Source organism: Sander lucioperca, chromosome 6 (genome assembly GCF_008315115.2).
Source record: "Sander lucioperca isolate FBNREF2018 chromosome 6, SLUC_FBN_1.2, whole genome shotgun sequence".
Lineage (NCBI taxonomy): Eukaryota > Metazoa > Chordata > Actinopteri > Perciformes > Percidae > Sander > Sander lucioperca.
The window spans coordinates 32,371,458-32,383,719 of record NC_050178.1 but is presented as its reverse complement, the minus strand read 5'-3'; the positions used below and the strand labels follow the sequence as shown (position 1 = coordinate 32,383,719).

General features: G+C 41.4%; 2 protein-coding genes across 4 annotated transcripts in view; both read left to right on the top strand.

Annotated features, from left to right (window-relative positions):
- Positions 1 to 9,215, top strand: part of ikbke (inhibitor of nuclear factor kappa B kinase subunit epsilon) — a 14,376-nt gene extending 5,161 nt beyond the window's left edge. For 2 of the 3 annotated variants that reach the window (XM_031323142.2, XM_031323151.2), the window contains exons 6-21: positions 444 to 604; positions 1,287 to 1,397; positions 1,525 to 1,704; positions 3,200 to 3,396; positions 4,612 to 4,670; positions 4,799 to 4,890; positions 5,051 to 5,152; positions 5,484 to 5,538; positions 6,268 to 6,380; positions 6,466 to 6,542; positions 6,648 to 6,687; positions 6,787 to 6,888; positions 7,451 to 7,547; positions 7,798 to 7,889; positions 8,037 to 8,108; positions 8,215 to 9,215. In XM_031323142.2, the coding sequence (XP_031179002.1) occupies positions 444 to 604; positions 1,287 to 1,397; positions 1,525 to 1,704; positions 3,200 to 3,396; positions 4,612 to 4,670; positions 4,799 to 4,890; positions 5,051 to 5,152; positions 5,484 to 5,538; positions 6,268 to 6,380; positions 6,466 to 6,542; positions 6,648 to 6,687; positions 6,787 to 6,888; positions 7,451 to 7,547; positions 7,798 to 7,889; positions 8,037 to 8,108; positions 8,215 to 8,278 (1,614 nt within the window). In that variant the 3' untranslated portion in view covers positions 8,279 to 9,215. The remainder of the gene's footprint in view (positions 1 to 443; positions 605 to 1,286; positions 1,398 to 1,524; positions 1,705 to 3,199; positions 3,397 to 4,611; positions 4,671 to 4,798; positions 4,891 to 5,050; positions 5,153 to 5,483; positions 5,539 to 6,267; positions 6,381 to 6,465; positions 6,543 to 6,647; positions 6,688 to 6,786; positions 6,889 to 7,450; positions 7,548 to 7,797; positions 7,890 to 8,036; positions 8,109 to 8,214) is intronic. The other variant, XM_031323159.2, reaches the window with a different exon arrangement.
- An 882-nt stretch (positions 9,216 to 10,097) lies between these two features.
- Positions 10,098 to 12,262, top strand: part of rassf5 (Ras association domain family member 5) — a 31,394-nt gene continuing 29,229 nt past the window's right edge. The window contains exon 1 of the mRNA XM_031323181.2: positions 10,098 to 11,233. Coding sequence (XP_031179041.1) covers positions 10,402 to 11,233 — 832 coding nt within the window. The 5' untranslated portion in view covers positions 10,098 to 10,401. The remainder of the gene's footprint in view (positions 11,234 to 12,262) is intronic.

Genomic DNA, 12,262 nt, shown 5'->3' with positions numbered 1-12,262 from the left:
TGTGTTGCATGTGAGTGGTGGTGTGCTACGAACCCTGCCATTGCATGTGAATCCACTCCAAGCCTGTGTTACCAGTGTTATGTAGTGACTGTTGTGGAATGACTTTGTGAGACCTAGATCTTGATACCTCCAAGCGACTTGTATTATGAAGCCTGGGTGGCCCTCTAGTGGACAAATGGGGTGTAAGGCTATTCATAGAAGTAACTACACATTTCACTGTTACATTTCTGCCTACTACTAAATTTAACATGGTGTTCCCTGATTAAAAGTATATATGATATAGAAAGAATACATGTTTAGATGATAATCTTAACTGCTATCAACATATGAAGGTTTGATGACTGTTTATCCACCTCTGCAGATTTGCTTGTGTCCTTTCTTCTTACTGTGTGTGTGTGTGTGTGTGTGTGTGTGTTGTTGTGTGTTGTGTGTTGTGTGTGTAGCACCCAGACATGTATGAACGTGCCGTGCTGCGTAAGCCTCAACAGAAATCCTATGGAGTGAGTGTAGACCTGTGGAGTATTGGTGTGACATTTTACCACGCTGCCACTGGTAGTCTTCCCTTCACACCGTATGGAGGACCCCGCAGGAACAAGCCCACCATGTAAGTTAATACAATAGCTGTGAGAAATGAAATCACAGACCACACATTGAGTTTCAAACTCCACTCCTTCAACCGTAGCTAATGAAGTAATTATACCAGTTTCGATTATTTTCTTTTTGTTTTTAACTTTAAGTTTATTTCATTTATATAGCACTTTAAAAGCAAACAAGTTTGCACCAAAGTGCTTCACAAAGACAAACACACACACACACATATATATATATATATATATATATATACAAGCATAAAACACACACATATATACATGGATAGTTAAATATAGTTGAAATACAACACAATTCAAGTAGAAACAAGTTGAGACACAAATTGAAACCTTTGAAATCAGATAAACAGAAATATATATATGTATATACATGCACACATATTTATATGAAATTATGACATTGAGTTGGGTGTCAAAGTACTTGTCTTAAGCTCCATCTCCACCAGCCAAGATTTACTGTATATTGGAAAACATACCACCATGAAACCAGTAGATGACATTTTCTCAGTGTTAATGAAAATACCACTTAACCATTTTAATTGTGCCAAATGCATATCTCTCCCCTTAGAGAAAGGTGTTTTCTGCATGTTTTCTTCAGGATTTCTTCAGGAGGTATCTGGTTAAACATGAACATCCATCAATGATCCATCAGCCTGACTTGTGTGTTATGATGTGTAGGTTCAAAATGACTACAGAGAAGCCTATGGGGGCAATAAGCGGAACACAGCGGGTGGAGAACGGGCCTATAGAGTGGGGCTACCACCTACCTCACAGCTGCCAACTATCACAGTATGTCACCTGTTAAAGAGCATTTGAACATGCATCTCAGTGACTCTTTAATGAGAACACGGGATGCTAACTTTGTCTTGATTGTCTCCATCTATTTCTCTCCCATTCTGTCCCTCTCTGTCTGTAGGGGTCTGGCGGTGCAGCTGGTTCCAGTACTAGCGGGTATACTGGAGGCTGACCAAGAGAGGTGTTGGGGCTTTGACCAGTTCTTCACAGCCACCACAGACATATTGCAGCGGCAGCCAGTTCACATCTTCTCTCTGCAACAGGCCATGGCGCATTGCATCTACATAAACCACTATAACACGTAAGTCTGCATAGGCGTATCGTCACACACATTATTCTGATCAAACACTAATAAAGCAGACTTGCAGATATAATATAAGCAATGGAACGTTAGCCTTGATCTTTTCTGGCTAACGATAATTCATGTCATTGTATAGGTAGATAGGTTGGTTGCTGACAAAAATATGTACCAGTAACCAACCTATCTGTCCTTTTTAAATCTCTTTAATGTTACCACAGAAATAACGAGGAAACAAACGTCAAAAGTTACGTTATTTACAATATGACTCATTGGTCGATGATTCCACCAACAAGCCAAACATGTGAAGCAATTGCAGCATTATGTTATACTTTAAAAAAAAAAAAAAAAAAAAAAATATATATATATATATATATCTAATTAGAGCCACATAATGTGATTTGAGCTGATTCATGGCTGTAAATAATTTAGTTAATGTCTACAGTATAGTGGTGAATAAGGAATTAGTTTTGTAGTAAAAAAATACAATTTCTACAACTCAGTTTGGATTGTAAACTGGATTGTGTCTAATTGTTTATGCATCCATGTCAAGGCTTAAACAGATTTGTCTGATAAAATGTAGAGGAAGTCATATGTATTATTATTTAAATGCAACCATATTGATTATTCATAGTCAAACAAACTATCGGCTAGAGCCCGACCGATATATCGGCGGGCTGATATTATGCATTTTTGGTATTGGCATTTATAATGGCCGATAAATGAATATTTAAAAATAAAAACCCCTTCAACCATGTTATGAGTGTTGGCGTTGCATAGTTTGTCCACCAGAGGGCGCTCTACGACGTCCCTGTTGGCAACACTCGTGTTTAACCCTTTAAGTTTCATATCTTAAGTTTGTATTTTTATACATTTTATTTATCAGAACGTTAATATATTTTGATGTTCCTCTGTTCTGTTGTGACAATAAAACAAACAAGTTTATTTTTAAACTGCATTATCATATTATTTTAGTGAGGACTCATAAATAACTACAGATAACTAATGTTAGGGAAATCTGTTTATGATTTGTAATGCCTTTCTGGATATTTTTTTAAAAATATATATCGGCTGATATATCGGAATATCAGATTTCTAAATCACCAAATATTTGTATTGATATCGGCCTTAAAAATCCTTTATCGGTCGAGCTCTACTACCTGCTACCATTAGATAATGCAGCAAGTTTAGTTTGTACTTACATGTAACTACTGTTACCGATGGTTATTGTGTCGATCACTTTTTTCCATGCATCGTTGGACATTGAAAATGTGACCAGCCTTTCAATATCTCCGCAAACATAAATACAAATTGAAGCCGCTATATCTGCACTGGGCATCATGGATATGCGCCGATAAATTTGTGCAGAATTGCAATTATAGCAGTAACCAAGAGCACTGATCCTGATCACAAAATGTAGTCAGGATGCAGAATCAAACCTGAAATTTAAAAAGGTGTCTAGCAGCCAAAAAGCTCTCACTCCTCTCAATTCTCTCAGGGTGTCAGTGTTCTTTGAGGAGGTGGCGTCTCAAACCGGTATAGGAGTTCAGCTGCAACATCTGCTGTACCTGGGTCACAACCTCCCTCTGGAGGGCAACATGAAGGTGGTCAACCTTCCGCCTACTTCACCTGCCCAGCCCCTCATTCTGCTCAGCTATGGGCCTGAAGCACATACCAGCATGCCCTTCAGAGAACGTAAGACAATCAAAGACATGTACACCTTTGATATGTTTATGTGAAGTCTTAACGGTCCCATGGCATGAACATTTTACTTTATGAGGTTTTTTAACATTAACGTGAGTTCCCCCAGCCAGCCTGTGGTCCCCCAGTGGCTAGAAATGGTGATAGGTGTAAACCGAGCCCTGGGTATCCTGCTCTGCCTTTGAGAAAATGAAAGCTCAGATGGGCCGATCTAGAATCTCCTCCTTATGACCTCATAAGGAGGAAGGTTACCTCCCCTTTCTCTGCTTTGCCCGCCCAGAGAATTTGGCCCACCCATGAGAGAGAGACATCAAGCGTGTTTTACAGTAACCGCAGCCCGCATGGCGCATCCAAATGTGACGTCATGAGATCGCCGTGACTATTTATACTCGCGCTGGTGCTCGCGACACTAGCTGCAGTCTTCTCCTGAACAGCGGTGGCGCTAATGAGCAAAGGCTACCGACGTTGCTCTTTCTACGGACTAGAAGAAGAAGAAAAAAGTAAACAACGGCAGAACTGGCAGCAGCATTGCCGTCAATGCTTCGATTTGATTGGATGAGCTACTTCGTCGGATCAAGCCTTTCATTCACCATAAAAGAGCTCATCTTAATCCAGTAAGTTTACAAGAGAGACTAGCAGTCACTGTGAGAGCCCTGGCATCACGCGGCGGCAGGATATGACATCATTTTTCATTTTGGCGCGCGCCACCTTGGATGCGTCCAGTATAATTCACCTATCATGGCTTGAAAACAAGCGAAGCATGGCAGTTGGTCAAGGCCACACCCCCACCCTCCACCTTGCCCCCCCTCTCTCCTCCTCAATAGCATTTAAAGCTACAGACACAGAAATGGCACATCCTAAGGAAAGCTCATTGTGGGACTGGCTCTAGTGGCTGTAATTCTGCACCAAGGCTCAATTTCGGGAAAGAGACTTCAGATACAGTATTAGGGAACCACTAAGGCCTATATAAAAGCATCCAAAAAGCAGCATGTCATAGGACCTTTAAGCTTTCCCATGCCAACACCAGATATAGGGAAATGATATACAAAAGAGGAGTGCATCTTGAATGTTGGTTGAAAAAGAAAGTAATCACATTTGAAATAACGTGTGCGAGTATTAATGCCCAGACACACACACACACACACACACACACACACACACACACTGTTTCCATAAGTCATGTATTTTGTGTTTTTCTCTCCTCTGTAGCAGAGACTCCAGTCATCCCATCCAGGTTTGACATTATGGCAGACTACAACTTCTCCAAGGTACTGCTGTTCTGCTGATTTTTTTGCCAGCCATGTCTAATGTTATGTTCATTTTTTTTTTTTTATTTTATTTATAAGCATCCAACCCATTTTTTTATTATCTCCTTTACTTCCCCTCTTTTCTGTAGGTAATAGTGGGAGTGGTCTATCAGTATTTGAGGATAGTACAGTTGCTGCACACACACCGAGAGCTGCTGCTGCAAGGATACTACAGCTACATGTGAGACACACACATGTTAAATTAACAAATATTTATTTCACTGCACTGCAAAGGAACGATGCGCCTCTGAGGTTATGTACTGAGTCTAAAGTAACGATCCTTATCAAACTCTTCTCCCGTCCCATTTTTCCTCCTCTCGCACACTCTTATTGTTCCTCAGGATGAGGTTGCGCAGGGAGTGTGAAGACGCAATGCACAGTATCGCGATGATCACCATTAGACTGCAGTCTTGCCTCATCGTAGAACACAGGACACACACACTGTGAGTGTATCCACACACTTTTTGAGTCAAATAAAGGGAATCTGCGATCTCACACTGGGGGTGTTAAAATGTATTGCATACATTATGATACACAGCAGGAAGGCATATGAGCTGTACTTGCTTTTTTACGTTGAATTTTCTGCCATGAGTGTGATGTAGGTTTGGATTGCTCACTATATGATCTTAACTGCTATCAACGTATGTTGTGGATTCTGAGATAAGTATTCTGTTGACAAATGTAGACCACCTTTTATATTGTGATAATTCAACCTGCCACCTCCTTTTTTTCCTCTTTCTCCTCCCATATCTGTTGTATCTTTATTTTTCTTAGAGGCCATTATGCTTCAGAAAACCAAGGTTCAGCTGATAGGCAAAAGCTGCATCTGGTGAGTGGTGTCAGAAAGAAGTATCACAGCTAGACTAATGTGGCTGATGGAAATGGTGTTAGGAATGTGGCTTTTTTCTGTATTTTTATGCCATTATTCCTTCATTAATGACTCTATATCAGAGAATTGCAGGTCATAATAAAAAGAGAGATGAGAAAAGGGATGGCATGCAGCAATGGTGTTGCACACTTTTAACGTGTTTTGTTACCTCATCATTGAAAGTAGGACTATTTAATTGTGTTTATTGTAGTAATAATACCAATATGATAGTTTTATAAATGCCTTAATATAAACCGTTTTTTCTACTTAGAATGTGAAAGGTTGAAACAATCAGGTGTAGAAGATTTTTTTTTCATATGAAATAGTCTTTCTGTTTAAAGAATATTTAATATTTAATGCCAGCCGTCAAAACGGACAAATTTCGGTCAGTATTAAAAAGTGATAAAGTTTGACATTTAGTCAAATATAGTATAGTCAAAATATTGCATTCTAAGCAACCAGGGTGCCCTAGGAGTTCTCTCTTGGTCAGTATTTTTACAGACATTGCAGTATCGTAAGTGAGTGAAAAGAATAGACAGAGGTGCAACATTGTTGAGCTCAAAACACATTTAATTTGAAATACTGTTAATGTAAACTAATCCAGGATTATGGACTGTGAACCATTCATTTTCTGGCAGATTTGTGGTTTGTTGATTCAGATATCAGAGTCTGTGGCTGCTGTTTCTACAGGTCCATGAGCACTTGCCTATATACGCTGCCGGAATCCAAGAGTTTCAGAACCGACTGGACCATCTGCAGATAGAACAGGCCAAGCTAGCAGAGACGCTGGCCAATGACAAGAGGTACTCCAAGCATGCATGGATATAAAGCTTCAGAGTGGCCTCATGGGTTTGGGCTGTTTGAACTTTGACCTCTTGCCTCCCACAGCAGGAAGAAGATGGAGGTGCTGCTGCAGAAGATTATGTCAATTCATCAGCATTATCGTAAAGACAGATTAACTGGCAGTATGTATGTTTTTTTGTTGGCATGGCGAATACTGTATTTTTATTGCTCTTTTTTGTACATGTTAAAATTGACAATACCGTACTCTTTTCTTATTTTCACCACAGAGTTGGCGTATAACGACGAGCAAATCCACAAGTTTGAGAAGTGAGTATGTGTCGAGACAGCTGCTGTCCTGCTCGTCCAGCCTGTGAAGGATGTTATTCTGAGCTCTCCTGTAATCTGCTTGTCACTCTTCCATCCCAGAATCCACCTGTCGACCCACATTAAGCGAGTGAAATCTCTCCTACGAGAGGACTGTGTGCAGAGATACAAAGAGCTTTTGGCCTCAACAAGGACGTGGAGCAGGTCAGAGCCGGCTCTCAAGTCACATTTTTAAACTCCAAACACACAGCAGATTCACTTAAACTGTGTTAGTTATCCCAACCACTATGACTGTTTACAATAAAATAACTGTTTGGTTTGAAAGCCATTCACACAGATGATGAAAGCTTATATGAAGAAGATTAACACATAGCAGTAGGACATTGCTATTCAGCAGTCCCTCTAAAACAGATTAATGTGTTAGTCTGCATTACTAATCTTCACTTCACTGTTTGACAAGTGATATTGAGATTGTAGATTGTATAACACTTTATAATTCTTAAATTTATTTAAGATTTATCTTATTTTATTTATCTTAATTTATTTATTTTGTTCGGATAAAGCAATATATTTTTAGATTTTAAATCACATTTTAAATTTGAATTTAGCATAATGATGTGATAGGCATGGCCCTAAATCTAAAAATGAATAGATACATTTGGTTTTTATGCCTCCGTCTGTCCCATTCTTTTTAAACGCGATATCTCAGGAACGCTCAAATTTGGCACAAACGTCCACGTGAAGTGTGTCTGTAATGTATTTGCAGTGTATTACTGGAGATGCAGACCCGACTGCAGGACTTCAGCTCTTTCTCCACAGGCTTGTTGGCAGACCTGGAGATGAATGAGCAGCGCCAAAATAAGGTCAACATTTCACTTTCTGTCTGTGTTGAAGACCTCTCTCTGCAGCTCAGATCAGATATTGTAATATAACTGTTTGCACAAAGACATGTATCTGCACTGATAAAAAAAGTTATTTGATATTTTTCATTTAATTATTGTTAGATTTGGGAGGTAAGTGGCTATGTTAGTGATGTTACTCTCAGTAGCATCACGTAGCATGAGATGTAGCATCTCAGTGATGTGATGATGATGTTTCATCTGTCCTCCTCAGGCTCTGGACAGAATCCTTTTCACTCTGCAGTCCAAGCAAACAGGACAACAGCCTGGAATCGCACCCAGGGACAAGGACCACATGGTCTCTAGGTGTGTGTGTGTGTGTGTGTGTGTGTGTGTGTGTGTGTGTGTGTGTGTGTGTGTGTGTGTGTGTCTGTGTGTCTGTGTGTCTGTGTCTGTGTGTCTTTCTGTCTGTCTGTCTGTGTGCCCTGATAACATATCTTCCTTTTGTTCTAGGATGCACCATCTGAAGGAGGAAATGGAGATGTTGGTGAGGGAACTACAGTGTAACAACAGCATTATTGAGAGGTTTGTTGAGTGACCAACTTCCTGTCTCTGTTGAAATGCACACCCCCATATACAGTAGGTGAGGAAGTATGATGTTGATTGGTTGTGTATTTTTTTTGTCCTATAGTCTGGGAGCAGTGAACCCTGCAGCAGCTCTGGAGCCGAGCTTGGCCAGACCTTCTACACTGTGACAACAGTACCGCATCTTTGCATCTTAACTCACAAATCCACACACACTGGCTGCAGCCCATGCTGTATGAAGAGGAAGCAGCCAAAGACAATCAATCAAATGTGAATCTACATTTAGAGATAAGATGCACAGAATGCAGAAGAAGGAAACGCCACTGATGGATTTTTTGTCAGTGTGTGTGTGTGGGTGTGGCTGGTGACTGAGTACAGCAGTTCAATACAAACTTCATTAATGCCTTTAGTGTTATTGTATTTCTAATAGGTTGCCACAGTAATGGACCGTCAGGATAAAGCAAAAGGAATGCCAAGGCTGCTAGAGTATTTTTCTAGGGCCGTGTTTCTTCTTTGTCCCACAGAAGAAGCTCCGCGGAATCTGGAGAAACTTAAATACTGACACTATAGCTCTCCGTCTGTGTATATCTGTCTGTCTTATGTGTGTGTGTTTGTTAGGTTTGAGCTGTCTGCTGTCTTTTTTTTTCTAATGGTTGATCTTTCAAATGGTTTCATGTGACTTAATTACTGTTTACTTTAAGAATATCATGGTAAATTTAGTGAATAAATAGTGATTGATTACATAATTGATTACATCATATATTTATTGTTAGCGTCTCCAAGCACACAGCACTGTAGTTTTGAAGTGACATTTGTCTCTCTTGTTGTTGATGTTTAACTTGAATGATAAAATTATTTCTTTGTATTTTATCATAGGTTTCACTGTAAAAGAAAAGAAACAAATCAGGGAAACTCTGCACTCACCACAGTGTCTCCTTTTTAACAGAAGTACACAGTCTAGTGACAATATAGCAAATTAACCATAACATGACATTAGCCAGTGTGGTTCACACAGTGGGAAAATCCCAGGGTTAGTAATTTGTTTAATAAGGGGTCACAGGTGATGCAAAAGGTTGGTGAAAAATGAAAAATATACTTTTTACCATACATATAAACTTGCCATATTTTTTTTAATCTCCTGTTCGTTTTAGTCTTGAGTAATGTTATCTCCGTTGATTAAGTAATACAGGCTACAAGTGAAAGTAAAAAAACATTTCAAGTTTACAGTGGCATCATACCTCTGTGAGGATGAATCCCCATGTTTTGAAAAGTCAATAAGGTCATGAATGACTGTGTGACAATGGTACACTCTGGACCTGTAGTCTAATTACTTTAACATTAAATCTGTTTTGGGAAAGTGTAACTGAGCTGGAAAGACCAAAGGTCTCCAGCAAAACAAGTGAGTTGCTGTGACACTGCAAAGTGAGAATGAAATTGAAAGTTCTTCACTCAGTCTGCGTAGGAGTGGTGTTGGTGTCCCCGGGGGCTTTCTCGGTTTAGTTAGGGGGATGAGTGCTACTGCCTCTGTGGTTTTGGGTAGTTCATATGATGTGCTCTTGGCAAAGTCGAAAATTTTTATAACTTTCCTGTTCCTAGCCTACACAAACAAGTGTAACATTTTGTTTTTATCACTAGACTGGTCAGCATCATGATAATATTAAATACATACTGTAGGCCCACTTATAAGCCTTGCTGTGCTGTCAGTCCTGTTTCATACGTACACATCAATTTAATTAGGATGGTTGTGTAGTTTCAACAGTGAGACAACACTTCTGCCCGAGCCCTCTTTTGCCCCTACAAAAAAGTAAATAATTGATTACATACAATAGCTGACTTTCCATTGTCAAAACCAGGTACTACATGTGAAAAACAATGCTCTTTAATATGTTTGCCATACCACATTTTTTGAAATGTTTTTTTTTTTGAAAATCTGGGCATGGTATAGAAATTATAAATAGGAAACCTAAATTCTCATTATTAAGTTCTCTTTGTCATCTTAATCCAGTCTCACAGATTCTTCATTTGAGTTTCTGGTTTCTGCCAGTCTTTGTAGTCTGTTTTAAGTGATTTCAATAAATAGCGACTATGGCTAACCAGAGATTTCTGCGCGCTCCTGTCACTTTAAAGGGAGCGCGCTCGCAGCATTTAAAGCTGTCAGATCGCTTGCGTCACTACTACACGCTTGTCGCGGGCGTTAGTTGAGTTTACATTCAGGGCACAGAGTAAAAACGCGCAATACACACTCCAAACAGCCAAACAGCCAAACACACACGCGTTACAGGGGGACAGAATAATGGCGTCTGTGAGTGTGGTGGGGCAGCACCCAGTTCCGCACAGGCTGGACTCGGAACCTCTGCTCTTCAAACTACCCGGCAGCAGAAAGAAAATCACCCTGCCGAGGAAATCGTCCTGGGAGAAGATGATGCTCAGGAGAAGCTCGGGGAGCGGCGGGGAATGCGGGTCGTTCACAACTGAAGGGGAATCGAGAACTCACCCCTTGTCTCCGGGAGCAGCGGGTGAAACGGCGGTGAGAGGAGGGTTGATGTCCGGTGAAGGATGCAAAGCTCCTGCCGCCCCTGCTGCGCCACGTAGCGCAGACCGGGACAGAGAGGAGGACAGCACGGACTGCGTCAGGCGCACCGCAGCCGGCGGGTCTCAAGAAAGTCTAACCGCGCACAGCAACAGCATCATCGACTGTGACTCAAACCGTAACACAGGTGGTCTGAGGGGGACTTCGCTCAAGAGGTCGGGCATCAATGTCATGCCAAGCAAAGCGGTTACGAATGGACACAAAGGAGTCCACCGGCACCGAGACACGCCACACGGGAGACGGGACACCCGGAGCGGAGACAGCGGACATCAGAGCATCTCCTCCTGCGTGCCAGCACAAGGAGACAGCGGCAGTCTTCCTCTGGAGCGGCTTACACAGGGCAAGACTGGAGTCGTCAGGTTGGCCCGCACCGAGCCTCACCGCAGGGAGGCCTGGTCCATCTTTCCCCGGGGGGTGGACCCTCGGGTGAAGACAGAGAGAGGCGAAGGGCACCGGTTCGAGTCCAAGCCCTGTACGCAGGACTGGTGTGACGCCTGTAGCCGTCAGATCACTGCACAGGCACTCAAGTGTCAAAGTAAGTATAGCCCTCCAAATTATCCATTCGTATGTCTTGAGAGTTTTGTTGTGCATGCCCAGTGGAAATAAGTGATATTAGTTGACCATTGACACGGTTTCATATTCTGTGAATCCAAAACATGCCTGCCCTAAATACTTCTTTCAGTTGATGGTTGTATTTATGTGCCCTTTTCAGATGATACAGAACAGGCTTTGTTGGTGTATGCAGGGGGTTTGACTTGTTGGCCTGTATCTTGTTCCTGGTGATAAAATTTGTATTTAATGAAGGGCACAAGTAGCCGTGTGCTATAATATCCCATAATGGTGGCTGTGTGTTTGTACTAAAAAAAAAAAGTGCATGTGCCTTTGTGACTGAGCCAGAATGACAGGGAAGGACATTTCCAAGCATTTTGCTCCATAGACACAACCGGAAACCTTCCATGGAAAGCCCATTATCTTGTCCTTTCAGCTTTGCCTCCCAGAGTGCTCACTCTGGGATTTTGCAGCCTTGGCTCAAAGAGTGAGGGAAACATAGTAGAATTAACAGCGGTGCATTGGTGAAATACAGAAACAAAATAGAAATGTCTGTAAAGCTCATACGTAATTGTGAGTGTGTATGAACTCACGCGTTGTAGATGTATTAGGGTGTGAGAACAAAGGAGGCGTACTACAGATCACAGACAGAGACACACAGACAGACTGGAAGCAGCATGACTGCATATTTGAGTGCATATTAAAGGACATTTGAAACTTTTTAGATTTCTTTTGCCTGATATCTCTGGAGTCACATACCTGGCTGTACTGACTGTATTTACTGTACTGCTGAGGGTGGCTCAGGCTCTGATGACACCACTCCCACCTGCACAGTTCTGGGAAGCAGAGAGTTTGGGCCAAGCCAATTTGACCTGGCAGTGTGGATATGTTTTTAATCTGGCTTGAGTAGGCCTATACATATGTGCGCACACACACACACACACACACACACACACACACACACACACACACACACACACACACACACACACACACACACACACACAGCTTTTTG